Raw genomic sequence first — 14,411 nt, forward strand, 5'->3', positions numbered from 1 at the left:
GGACGCACTCGTACTCAACACTGCCCCCCTCTGACCACAACTCGTAACATCAGTCCATGGGAACTGAACATCGCAGTTTAGTGAAATGTAGAAATGTAAAGAACTCGTATTTCAAGCTCTGACGGAATATTTGATGAACATGAGGAGGGATTAAATCCAGAACTCTAAACCGCCTGTCACCTTCAGCTGATGGTGTGGGAGGAGAGACGAGTGAAGGGAGGATGAAAGAGGAGAAAAGAGGAGAGAAGCCATAAAATCTGTCAAACACAGACATTGAGTCATGTTCTTACCCTTCATCACCTCGTCTCTGACCTTCCTCTTCTTCATTCACCTGCTCTCATCTTCTTGTCCTCCGCTGACTCGTTTCCTGACCTCACTTCTCTTCTTCCTCTCCTCTGGCTTCTCACCCCTTCACCCTCTTCACCTCCACTTAAATAAATCCACCTCTCCTCCTCTCATCTTCTCCCTCCATCTCTCGCCTCTTCAGCTGCTTCTTCACCTTTTTTATTGTTGTCTCTTCTGCATCGTTTTCTTCTCCCCTCTCTCCTCTCGTCTCATCACTCGTTCTCCCTCCTTCCTCTCTGGTTTGTAATTAATCCCCTCTTCTGCCGACGTCTGTCTCCAGAGGGATTTGTGGGGAATCCTTTAATTACCTCCTGCTTCTTAAAACCACTTACAAACTTCTTACTCCTGACAACAACCTGACCTGAGATGACCTCAGACCACATTTAGTCTTTTCTTTGGACAGACGAAGTTTAAAGAATTCTTCTCTGCACCTGAAAGTGAGTGAGTGAGCTGCAATGGAGAATATTCAATGATTCCTGTTTGAATAATTTATAACTCAAATGAAACAAGAATAGAAAAGTGTGTGTGTGTGTGTGTGTGTGTGTGTGTGTGTGTGTGTGTGTGTGTGTGTGTGTGTGTGTGTGTGTGTGTGTGTGTGTGTGTGTGTGTGTGTGTGTGTGTGTGTGTGTGTGTGTGAGGTGAACCAATCAGAAGACTTGTGCTGTTCGACATTCGACCACACAGAACAAGGCTGATGGATTATGACTCAGAGCATCGTGTTCAGACTCTGGTGAGCTCTCACAGACTGGGGGAGTGTTCGGCGTCTCGGCTCCGACTTCATCACTCCCCCAGATATGATCACATATGATAAGAGTGATGAGGACATATCTATAACCCCCCCACCCAGGTGCATGCTGGGAGTTGGAGGGGCTAAAGCAACTTGCAGCAACACTGACGCAGCGGGGGGGGGGGTGAAATGTTCTGCTTAAATACTGTGATCGAGGATCGTTCACTGTCGTCTCACATTTACTCCTCAGACATTTTACATTTTATACTTGACTTCATTCTGGTTTGATTCTTTGTTAATGTAACTCTGGAGCAAAACTAGCACAAGAACGTCCTGTGGGATTAAAAACGTCTCTTCTGCTGTGACGCAGGACGTCTCTGAGGAACGTCTCTTCTGCTGTGACACAGGACGTCTCTGAGGAACGTCTCTTCTGCTGTGACGCAGGACGTCTCTGAGGAACGTCTCTTCTGCTGTGACGCAGGACGTCTCTGAGGAACGTGGCTTCGACACTAACTTCCCGTCTCCGTCTCCCGCTAACGCTCTTCATGTGGTTCAGCAGCTCCGGTTCCAGGTGCTGCCAGAGAGGAGGCATCAAAACACAACAAGCTGTGTCTGGGGATCTGTCCTGGAAATGATCCGGTGTGTTGTGAAGATGTGTAGATGTGTAGATGTGTAGTTGTTTAGTTGTGTAGGCGTGTAGTTGTGTAGTTGTGTAGATGTGTAGAGCGGAGGTTTCCAGTCGTGACTCAGTTTGAGAATCTCTTCATTAGTTCGTCTTCGTCTGTTGAAGTTCTGTTTTCACTGTGTTTCAAGGGCCCCATGCTGAAGGGACCTGTGGGGCCCCATGCTGGGGGGACCTGTGGGGCCCCATGCTGGGGGACCTGTGGGGCCCATTCTGAGGGGACCTGTGGGCCCCATGCTGAAGGGACCTGTGGGGCCCCATGCTGGGGGACCTGTGGGGCCCATTCTGAAAGGACCTGTGGGGCCCCATGCTGGGGAGACCTGTGGGGCCCATTCTGAAGGGCCTGTGGGGCCCCATTCTGAAGGGACCTGTGGGGCCCCATGCTGAGGGACCTGTGTGGGCCCATTCTGAAGGGACCTGTGGGGCCCCATGCTGGGGGGACCTGTGGGGCCCATTCTGAAGGGACCTGTGGGGCCCCATGCTGAAGGAGACCTGTGGGGCCCCATGCTGAAGGGACCTGTGGGGCCCCATGCTGGGGGGACCTGTGGGGCCCATTCTGAAGGGACCTGTGGGGCCCCATGCTGGGGGACCTGTGGGGCCCATTCTGAAGGGACCTGTGGGGCCCCATGCTGAAGGGACCTGTGGGTTCCCATGCTGGGGGGACCTGTGGGGTCCCATGCTGAGGGGACCTGTGGGTTCCCATGCTGAAGGGACCTGTGGGGCCCCATGCTGAGGGGACCTGTGGGTTCCCATGCTGAAGGGACCTGTGGGTTCCCATGCTGGGGGGACCTGTGGGGCCCCATGCTGGGGGGACCTGTGGGTTCCCATGCTGAAGGGACCTGTGGGGCCCCATGCTGGGGGACCTGTGGGGCTATGAATCAAGGTTTTAGTCACCAGACGTCACGAGATTCATTTCTTCAGACTTTTCTTTATCTTCACACACTTTATTCAGCGACTGAATAAAAACCAAGAAACGTCTTCATATTCTTTCTTTTTACTCTGATTTGAAAACAAAGAGGCAGAAACTGATCCACACATGGAAAAGAGACGTGACCATCAAACATCGAAACAGACGGAGCTGCAGGAACCAGTGGTCAGCAGCGAGGAGCTGATGGTCCACTTCACATCCTTCACAAACAGAAACACTGCGTCTGGTAGGTTCTACTGGAACAAGATTTAAAACACAGCTGCACCACACACACACACACACACACACACACACACACACACACACACTCTGAAACCTTCGTCATGAAGGATAAAAAAAACTAAGATGACACAGATATTTCAAATATTGTGAGTATATTTCCCCACAGAAACAAATGTGAATACTATGAATCTGCTAAAGTCCCGTTAACGGTTTTAACACAATAAATATCTTGTGATGATAAAGTACTGAATGTGTTGATGCAGCTCTAACGACTTCAGATGCTCAGATATTCAGGTTTTATTTTCACCTTCAAATGTCATAATGAAATCGTTGCTGCTCATGATCAGCAGGAATCATTTTCTGCATTAACGTCTTTCCACAAGATATTGATCATGTGTGATTATCTAATAGGACTTTGGTGCTGCGCATCTCGTTTGAACCAGTTTGGTTCACTGGACAAACAGAGACCAAGTCTTGTTCCTGTAAAGAAGAAACAGCTGCTCTGCTGAATGTAAATCTGAAGCAGACGCCTGCTGAGTGTTTCTCTTTCTTCCTCTGACGTTCACCTGCTGTTCAGATGAGAACGTTTCCTGCTTCTTCCTCGTTTCTCAGACTTTATTCAGTGGAACGAGCGTCGACTCTTCCTGACGTGAACCCTGAGCTGAACTTTGACCTCTGGGATGAGCCGCTGCTTCACAAAGTGACTGATGATTCTTAAAGTAGAACATTTTAACTGTTTCTAAAAAGACTGTTGTAGTAAACTTATCAACCTGGATCCTGTGACGTTAGACATCTGGTCTCAGTTCACTTCCAATATATGTGAAACCTTTTTCTTCTTTACATTTACATTCCACCTCTTCTCCTCCGCCACACTTCCTGTTTCTTCCTGGTTTTCTGTTAACGCTGGTCGCCACTGAACGAGCCATGGATGCACTGTGTGGGACTGATGTGTGCACCTTGTCTGTGTGATGCAACAGGATCGAGACGTAAGGATGCAAATCTTTCAGTTCATCCTCTTGAGTTAAAATATTAGAATTTGAGCGAAAGATTTGAATGATGCAATGTCGCGAAACCCGATCAGCATTTAGGATGAAACTGATCGAGACAGATTCTGGCACCAACCTGAGCGAGCAGGTCATCAAACCGGCCTCAGGATCAAATTCCCTGAGTTGTGTGCGCCCCCTGGTGGTCTACTGGACCTTCACATGACGCTGCTGATTCTCTGGCGTTTCAACAACAGGTTCAAGCAGCAGCTGTGGTCCCTTCAGCCTCCTCCTCTTTACTGGAGGAGAGTGGACGAATAGTACCGCGTTGTGTTTACTAAAAACAAATCATCCTGCGTTAAACTTGTGTGAATGACGCAGCGAAGATTCATCTCACGTTTTGTGTGAAAGCAGCAGAACTGTGTGAAGTGCTGATTTGTCCCAGTGGCCAAACGCTGTACTGCAATAAAAACATTTGTCGCAGACGACGATAATATACAAGACATAAGTGAAACAGCTGATGTGACACCTCAGTCTGCAGATAAGATTAATTCTGTTTGTCGCTGATTGTCACTGATTGTAAAAGTTGTATCATCGCCCCCTGCTGGTTATAATGTGTCTGTAAGTCTTCTTTGTTCATTTTGACCGATTAACCTTCTGTTGTTTGTTGGATGTTGGTGATTATTATTCTTTTATTTTTTAAAGTTTAAGGATTTAGTCCTAAGACTTTTTGGGGGGTTTCCTGTCAGTAAAACTTTTCTCAGATACTAAAAACAATCAGTTTTATTGTGCCTGACTTATTGTTAAAGTTTAACGACAACGATTCATTCAACGTTCGGTCGGATCCGGAGCCGTGTACAGGATGTGTTCACGTGACCAGCATCGTCCTGACGCTGCCACAGGTTCTTATGTTTCAAAATGCATTGTGAAGTATTATGAAGTATTGTGAAGTATTATGAAGTATTGTGAAGTATTGTGATGATACATCCATGGCAAAACGCACCGTCACTCATCACTCCAGCTTGTCAGTTCTGATACAGCAGGTCAATATCATCACATTTTAAAATGATGTTTAAACATCTACCGACTGACCGTCAGTTACAACACAATAAAAAGTGACTTTAACAACAAACACATTTGCACTTGAATCCTCTCGTTTCCTGCAAACTCGTTTTACAATCATCACACGGCATCACATCAGGAACAAAGATCATCATGTACAAATATTCACAAAATACAAATATAAATTCATTTTTCGCTGTCTCTCTCTAACGTCGTCTTTCACACAATGTTTTTGTTTCCATCAGAAAACACAGCAGCAGCCGGAGCCTTTTGTCCGGTTCCTCCTGATCCACGTCTCCGACACTAAGATCTGACCGAGCAGCAGGAAATCCAGTCTCATCCTGGCTGATCCACCCGAAGGTTCGATGGGAGGTAGAGGAGGCTGAGGCTGGGGAGCCAGAGGATGAAGGAGCATCTGAGGTCACTGCAGCTGAATGAAATGAAATGAGCCTTATTTTATACTTTTTTTCTGAAGCGCTTCTATTAAAAGTGTCTTTTTGCATCATTTGCATCGACTGTTCCTCTTTTTCTTCTTCGTCATTTCATGATCCAACTGGAAGATATCGATCGAGTCAATCTCTTTAAAAAACGAGGGAAAACTTTCCAGGACTAATGTGATTTTCTGGCAGAAGCTTTGAAACGGCACCGAGACCAAAACCCAAGACTTCAGGGATTTTTACATGAAACGATCTCTGATGACTTTATTCTGGGGTGGATGGTTATCAGAAGGTTTCTGTGTTTTAATATAGAAACTGGATCCAGACTGATAACGAGGATCAGAACGTTTCAAGCTGCTCTGAAAGATGAAGCTTTTTACGATAATCCCAGTTTTCTGAAGACGTCGGGACCTCAGTGATTCTATAATCCAGACGGGGAGGCACTTTGTCTGTGGAACTTTGTCTTTAAAACCTATAAAGTCTTTGCTCTCAGAAGAAAGAAGTGACCACAGAGGTTAAATGGTCTGATCCATGATTAGCTCAGAGTTTCACTGTCACACGCAGCTTTCATCCCCGTCTTTTGGGCTTTTGTCCGACTTACACGATAATATTTCCTTCCCGGGTAAAGAGAAGTCCCTCACTTCACCACTAGAGAGCGCAGCTCCATTTCGTAACTTTGCGATTTCGCCCAGAGGCAGGTGGGTGGAGCTGAACGCCAGCGGCGGGATGGTGTTCACCAGTATGAGCTGCAGAGGTTTTTTTGGCGGCTGGTACTGGCAGCGAACGTAGCGCAGGAAAGCTGCACGATACGTCTTGTTGAACAATGTGTAGACCAGCGGATTGACGGCGGAGGACAAATATCCGATCCAGACGAAGACGTTCAGCAGACCTCCCATGAGTCCTGCGTCGCACACCTCCGGGTCGCACACCACCACCAGCACATTGGTGATGAAGAACGGACACCACATGACCACAAAGAGAAAAAAAACCACCCCCAGGACCTTGGACGCCTTCTGCTCGTTGCTGATCGACTGCATGGTGCGGCGTCCGAACAGCGAGCCCGAGACGCTCCCACGTTCGCCTCCCAGGCCGCCGCTGCTCCCCCTGCCGCCGGCCTCGCGGCTCAGCGAGCGTCTGAAGAGTTTTTCAGAAGACAGCGAGGTTTGCGGTAAAAAGCTCAAGGTGAACGTGGTGCTCCATTTGGGCCGCGGCACCAGCTGGTCCAGACAGAGGGTGGCTTCATTCCGCAGGGCGTTGATGGTCAGGAAGTATGTGACGACCATGATGGTGAGGGGCACAAAGAACGCCACGAAGGAGCCGACCAGCACAAAGTTGTTATCTGTCAGCAGGCAGCTGCCATCTTTGAACACCTTGGAGTGGTCTGTGAGTCCCAGCACAGGAATCGGCATAGAGATCCCTGCAGAGAGGAAGGAGAGGCAGGAGTGAGTGAGTGTGTGAGTGTGTGTGTGAGTGTGTGTGTGAGTGTGTGTGTGTGTGTGTGTGTGTGTGTGTGTGTGTGTGTGAGTGAGTGAGTGAGTGAGTGTGTGTGTGAGTGTGTGAGTGTGTGAGTGTGTGTGTGTGTGTGTGAGTGTGTGTGTGTGTGTGTGTGTGTGTGTTGGTCTATGTGGTATTAATGGACAGTTGACCTGACTACACACTTACTATTCACAGACCCAAGGGTAATTTGAGGACTATGCATTTGTTAGTGTCTGAAGAACATCCTCTCTCTTTTTCTTTCAAAGTCCTTTTTTACCACTTGACCTGATTGTGAGAGTGTGTGTGTATACACGTGTCAGCGTTTCGATTCCTGTACCACGTATTCCGAAAGGTGTCTGGAGATAGAAAGATATTTACTGGTAAATGTGGTGGAGTAAAAGTGAAATGATCTGAAAATATATCCACTTTAGTACAGAAACATGAAATATGTACAGTATCTGAGTAAATATACTTAGTTACATCCGACCACTGCAGGAGAGAAGCGTCACTCACTTAATTCTCAAAATGTCAAACTGTTGCTTTAAATAACCAGTGAAAGAGAAACGCTCCCGTCAGCGCCCCCTCACTGTGACTGACACTGATGAGACGTGTCAGAGCCTGAAACATCTGCTCATGTGAAGATGTTCGAGCTCGACGTCCTCGTACAGTCATAAATCCCAGAGAACGTGTGTGTGGGTTTAAATGTTCATCACAGTGTGATGGACGTGATGATGGCGATTATAAACGTTTCTCTGCTTCATATCCAGCTGATCTCAGGTGATCTGTCGGGTGACACTGTTCCTACGAGTGATTCACTGTGTTCTGCAGATAAATCCTCCGAGCATCCATCACACACACAAATCACGGTTTTTAGGTCGATTCCTCCTCGTCCTGATGAAACCTCTCTGCTCTAAATACATGAAATAAAAGACTTAAAAACAAGCAGCAGAGGAGATGAAAGAGGAGGAGGAGGAGACACAGGGACAGAGATGAAGGAGACTCTGGATTGGAGGGAAACGCTGCAGCCTGGAAACTGATCAGACCACGTTTCAGAAAATCTGCTCTGACAACTGTGAACAAACCAGAGAAGACTCGTGTAAATTCTTCTTATTTCTCTGGAGCTGCTGCTGCTCTGAGGTGTGAAGGTGAAGAACACAAAGAGACGAAGGACGTGAGGAAGAGGAGGTTCCTGTGATGAGCTCACGGGAAGCGTCAACACACAGAACTCCTGTAGGAATCTGATTTTAGAAACAACACAGACAAAAGACTAAAAAAAGCTAATCCCCCATGACACCACGCATAATTTCCCCCGGAATCTGATTTTTATTTGGATCCGCATCAAATCACACAAATTCATAAATATCTGCTTCATTAATATCTTTTTAATAAAGATTCTTAAATAATTCTCTGAGAAAGAAAAACGTCCTAAATCAGGAAGAAATAAAATCAATGTGTATCAGCCTCCTAATCCGAGTTCTTCCTGGAGCGATGTTCCGTCCTGACACTGAAGCTTCAACCATCAACTCCAGAAAATGCATGAATGTTTTGTGCTGGATTAAATAACTTCAGATTTCTTCTCTCTCTCTCTCACAATCTTTATCATCATGTACCATGTGTGTGTGTGTGCACGTACGCCCCCCCCCTGTGCAACAATGCATAAATCCAGATGTTTCGTCCAATCGGATCAGAGCATAACCACGACCCCCCGCAGGAACATTAACAGCTTGACTTAACGCCACCACGTTTCCCTCCTGACGAAGATGAGGAGAAACCAAATAAAACACTCGCCCCAATAACTAAACGCTACGATAATCTCACTGCACTCGTGGGCGGCGCAGCGTAGCGTGGTAATGAGGCGTGTTTGGCCTGCTGTGACTTCGCCTGAGGGCGGGATCTGCTGCCCGCCACGCTGACATCACATTATTCAGCTCGCCCTCCTGTCGACTTAGTGGAGCTTCAGCTCGGTTGCATCACAGCAGAGATTTTTTTTAAGGTTCAGCCTCCAGTCATTTGCTTGAACATGTTAAAATGTGTGACGCTCAGAATCTGAGTGGGAGAGTGGAACCGAAATGAAATGAACATATCAGAGGACGAGCGTCTCAGTGCAAACTGCTCAGGGTCTTTCTTTGTGGACATGTTCTTCTTGTTGTGTGGGTTTTCTCCGGCTTCCTCCCACAGTACAAACACATGTCGTTAACTGGCGACTTTAGACCGGCTGCAGGCGGTAGGGGATTTAACCAAAGATTAAACAACCCCCCCGGCCCTAATGAGAGCCAGTGCTGCTATAGTTGATGAAACAAACTAAATCACAGGATCCACAGTTTATTTTGTATTTTTTTAAGTTGACACCACATGTAATCGGAAAAAACAGGAGGCCGTTAAATCATCCGTAAAGATTTCACCATCCTCTGCAGACAGGATTCAGTGTAAACTCTATGGATTCTCTGTGTGGGTCCAGTTCTCCAGGACAGAGGGTGTCGTCCCCCACAACCCGGCTCTGACCAATCAGCTCAGTCACTGCTCATAAAGCTAACGCTAACTGATCATATAGAACACGTCTCCTCCTGCACTGTTTACTTCCAGCAGTTTAATGTGCAGAGTTGCAGGAGACGTATTATTTATTTGTTAAACGAAGTTAAACGACGAGCGAATCAGTCATCACGTTTCGGATCTGCAGGAGGAGGAAACGTTCACTCAGCATCTGTAGCACCATCATCAGCAGCCGCTGGCGTGCAGAGCGACAGAGCTGATGATGCAGCAGGAAGTGAGCGGCGACGTCTCAGAGGAGCTGGAAGACGTTAGAGCTGACGACTCAAACTGATCAATCAGTTCGTGTAATAAAGTTTGTATAAAATAAAAAGGAACTGGAGAGGAATTAAGTTGATGTCCACCCCCCATTCTTTATCCTCCACCTCTGACTCCACCAACAATTTTTTTTTTTTACTTGTTTCAATGGTTTTATTATTCTTATGTTTTATCGACAGACTTCAGTGGGTTTGTTTTACTGTTGATTCATATTCATACTCTTCCTCTGTCACAGCTCTGATCCGTCCTCACATCTTCTCTCCTCTTCCTCTATGTTTACATTCAATTGTTTTTTTACATCTAATAAATGAATTGTTTTTTAAAAAGGTTTCCAATCGATCAGTTATATTAATTAAAGAATTTTGTCTGACATACGTACGTCCTGTCGTCATCACCTCTGCCTGGGCTGCGTCTACCTATACTTGACTCTGATTGGTTTGTAGACGGCGTCTGACGTGGGCGTGTTGTCAGGTGGGGGGGTAGTAGTCTTTCTGTTTGAACGGATGAAATGAATGAAGCTTCATCTGGTTGCCATGGTAACATCAGCGTTTTATTGTTTGAGGGGAGGACGGCCTGACGGGCACCTGTCGGATCATCGAGCAGCACCGAGACTCGTTCGTCTCTGACCGTTTCTGCTCCAGATGTTTCGTTCAAGACTTTCATGACTTCTGAGTCGTTGGCAGAGGACGTAGAGCAGCGAGTTGTTGATGAAGCCAGATGTCTTATTATTTATTAATAAAACTCCTCACATCCGTATTTTACTGAAAAAACAATTGTTTATTTCCTGTGTGTCACTCGATGCAGCAGCTCAGGCCTGAAGCTCGGAGAATAAAACTGTTTCTCACCAAACAGACTGAAGTGATGCAACAGTTTGTCTGGTTGATGATGAAATATGGATCCTGTTGTTTTTGAATCATAATCAGTGAGTCTTCACTCAACTGGTTTCGAATATGAGACGACAACATCAAATCCTCCTTTTTCCGTCTCACATCTTTTCACCTCAGAAGCAGGAGAGACGTTGTCTTCCTGTTGTTTCATGTCTGTGAATGTTTTCATATCTGAACATTCTCACTCATCCAGGTCAGGAGATCTTCAGGAGATGAAGATGAAGAAGATGTTTCACCTCTTGGAGGAGACGTGAAAACTCATCAGGACAAACTGGTGGTTCCAGGAAGATCTTTTGACTTTCTCGTGGATTTCTTTGAGAATGATAAATGGATCTTGATGAAAACTATCTAGAGAAGCAGCTTTCATGTGTCTCATGTAGTTAATTCTGTAGATCTGACATCACTCTCCTGCCTGTGTCTTCTCTTCTCTTCTAAAATCACAATAACTAAGTTACATCTGCTGAAACTAAACCTTGTTTACGTGGAGCTACGACGTCTCGTCATCTATTTAACTGATACAATCTCAGGACCGGACCAACGGCTCCGCTCGCATTTCTCATCTTAATTCGCTTAGTGCGAAAACATGACAGCTAATAACGAGAAAAACAAAGTAATTAGGACAGGAGAAAGGACATTTTAGTTTGAATAATTCATCTTTGCTCAGAGAGGAACAGATGGTTTGGTTTTGCAGATTTGAAACCTCATCATCTGAAACCAAAACACACGACTTTCATGCTGTTCTTTGTTTCCCTCCTTTTTTCACCCGGCGAGTGTGAATAACGGCGGAGCTAATTCGGTCGGCGCTCGTCCCCCCCCCTCCTCCATCGGTGGCTGCAGGGCCCATCATTACATTTCCTGCTCATCGAGGTCCATTGACCTGAGCAGCTGGAAACCAGCCAGGCCGGCAGCAGCCAATTATCAGGGCTGATTGTTCCCTTGTCTCCATAAAAAATGATATGGAGTCATAAACGTCAGTTGAAAGGAAAATTACATCTTGTCGAGAGACGACTGCTCGAGTTTCCTTCACAGTTTTGTGCGTAGATGAAGTGTTCGGTTATGACCAGACTTTATTTTACCAGAACATTAACGGTGACTCATGGGTGAAGCTGAGATTTAGATGCAGGTCACATCCCTGATTTAAAACATAAACACGGTGTGTGTTCGGAGGCTGTAGCAAATTCTATAAGACGACTGATCTGTAGGGTTTCAGGGTATAAACCACAGACTGTAAATAAAGATGGACGACATAACAGCTTTTAAATGTGAAGCCATATAATCTGGATCGTCCCCTGGTAGCTGGCTGCAGTAAGGGTCATAAACCCCGCCTCCACCATGTTAATAAAACAGCTGATCCTTAACAGCCATAAAAACTGCTAAATATCAATGAACACTAAAAGTTCTCAGGTAAATATCAACTTCAACATCAAGCACAGAAACATTAAAGTGTGTCCTCACCGGCTGAGATCGTCCACACTGCCATGATCTTCACTCGGGCCTTGTTGTGGGAGTTGAAGCGGCTGTGGTGGATCGGGTTTCGTATGGCGATGTATCGATCCAGAGAGATGGCGCACAGGTGCATGATGGACGCTGTGGAGAAAAGGACGTCCAGGTAGATCCAGATGGGACAAAGGTCAGAGGGGAGGGGCCACCCGTAATCTGGAAGATGAAGACATGAAAAGTAAAAGTCACTGATCATCTTTATATACAGTCTATAGAAAAGCTAAAAGTCCAGTTAGAAATCACAGGACTATCCTTGGATCTTTGTTATCTCAGCTGAGTCACCTGATGGTTCCACTCTGAGCAGATAACTACACAGTGACCACAGTGAAGGAGGAGATGACTCATACGTCCACATCACTACAGGTGCTGCACACTGAACTCGGAGGTTACACATCACACGTCTTCCTGCTCCTGGAGACGTCTCCAAATACAGTCGAGTGAAAGGAGTCTTGAAACGACTGAAGAAAACGACACTAAACCAGATCCTAGATGTGAACCTTTTTCTATTCAGAACACACGTCACATGACCGTTCACGTACACAGAGCGACAACGAGCTGGAACTGTTACTGACAGAAAGTGTTTACTGTCTGATTTAGAGGCTGAAAACATCATCATCGGAATCTGATTGAGCAGCGAACTCCAATCGCAAAACAGAGCCCGCTGTCCAATCAGAGAGCAGGTGGTTCTGTTATGTGGGCAGGGCCTGCGTTGGGTTCAGGATGATTTCCATTGGTCTAGATTCTGGACCAATGACGACTCTCGTTACAATTGAGGAATAATGAACCCTTTAGATATCTGATAGAACTGTATGTCCGCGGTGTCACCATCTCCCAGGATGCACCTGCGGGCGTGGACAGAAATAGACGTGGAGCTCAGGGATTAGAGGCCGATCGTCACAGACGCCCCCGAGTCTTTCCTTCCACTCAACAGGTGAGTGACGACCCTTTTTTATTATTTGGGAGGAGATGACTCATCCATGTCGCTCGATGTCGCCATGGTCACTGCCAGACTCTCGGCTATCGCCTCCTCCTGCTCCTGCTTTCCTCTGTCGAGTTTACATGAAGAAATTCTGACATATTAAATCTTTAAAGCTGCAAGATACTGAACTCCAGATAATTTCAGGATTATTATTTTCAGGATCACAGATTATCTGGAGTTCAGGTCAGAAACTGCAGTGAAGAGAGTTTATGTTTCAGCTTCACTTTAAACCTTGAGTGTTTCCACTGTGATGGATGAGCTCAGGTACAGTGGTCGGCTGCAGGGACGGAGGAAATCCATTTAAAACCAGTGAAACGTGCAGCGACACAGGTTTGAGACCTTTTCATGAGGCTCTGCCTGAAGAACTCCAGCAGGGACGTCCTCCTCCTCACGGAGAGAACTGGACTGTTCAGGTGTCACATTATTCACTTTCTTTCCCGCACATAGAAGAAGCAGAAAACCAGTGCCAGCCAGCGACCTGCTGAGAGGAAACTGCTGCTGCAGCTTCACACGTTGTGGTTCCGTCACCTCGTTCCTCTCAAAGAGCCGCGAGTCAGAGTTTCAGTTCCCTCAGCTGGAGAAACCTCAGCAGCTTCTGAGTCAGAGCACAGGAAACGAGCCTCAGGACCTGAACCCAATTAGACCCAGTCAGCGCTGCAATTACTTCATTTAGTTATTTATGAAGCGGCAGATCTCAGGAGAAGAATATTATATATTTATATATATTCTATACAAATATTAAAAATACTCTCTGCAAATGATTGGGCCACATATGAACCCAAACAGGATGTGGTTCCCTAAGCAGTGTTGGTAAAGATGGACGAAATGACAGCAAAGCCAAATCAGCTGGATCGCCCCCTGGTGGCTAGCAGCTCTATAACTGATAAACCCGCCCCCTCCATGTTAGTGGATGGACCAAACAAAAAAAATGAAGCAGAGATCTCTGGTTTCAAATGACGTCAAAAGATCTGGAATCTCCTCGTGTTTCCAAGTGGATGTCTTCGTCTTCTACGTGTACGGCTCCTCTTCTTCATCCTGAGATGTTTGTGTTCTTCCAGCTTCACGTCCGTCACGTGTTAGAAACCTCATCAACACGTCCACTCGCTCTCTGGGAAGCTTCCACACATTGTCCTGCTGTGTCCTCACATGGACTCACTGTGAATCTTAAGTGCAGTTAAAGGACGAAGCAGAGAAGCTGGAGACCCGGTGAGGAAACAGGAGAATAACTGGAGGTGAACAGTGGGTCAGGCTTTCAACTCATCCAGCGAGCGGCAGAGCATCGATTTGCAGAAGGACGTGGACATGAAGAGGTTCGATCCCTGCAGGCGTCCCTAAGGGAAGTTTAAATCTGGGTGAATGTTCAACACAACAGAGACGA

The 14,411-nt window shown here is 46.4% G+C and overlaps 1 protein-coding gene and 1 long non-coding RNA gene across 2 annotated transcripts in view; one reads left to right on the top strand and one right to left on the bottom strand.

Annotated features, from left to right (window-relative positions):
- Positions 1-694: 694 nt before the first annotated feature.
- Positions 695-3,408, top strand: LOC118119634. The gene is made up of 3 exons (XR_007034778.1): positions 695-782; positions 1,443-1,711; positions 2,771-3,408. It is a non-coding gene; the product is annotated as an uncharacterized LOC118119634 (long non-coding RNA).
- Positions 2,733-14,411, bottom strand: part of htr2aa (5-hydroxytryptamine (serotonin) receptor 2A, genome duplicate a) — a 23,685-nt gene continuing 12,006 nt past the window's right edge. The window contains exons 2-3 of the mRNA XM_035173744.2: positions 12,010-12,210; positions 2,733-6,803 (exon numbers count right to left, since the gene is read on the bottom strand). Of these exons, the coding sequence (XP_035029635.1) occupies positions 5,941-6,803; positions 12,010-12,210 (1,064 nt within the window). The 3' untranslated portion in view covers positions 2,733-5,940. The remainder of the gene's footprint in view (positions 6,804-12,009; positions 12,211-14,411) is intronic.

This window comes from Hippoglossus stenolepis, chromosome 13 (assembly GCF_022539355.2).
Source record: "Hippoglossus stenolepis isolate QCI-W04-F060 chromosome 13, HSTE1.2, whole genome shotgun sequence".
NCBI lineage: Eukaryota > Metazoa > Chordata > Actinopteri > Pleuronectiformes > Pleuronectidae > Hippoglossus > Hippoglossus stenolepis.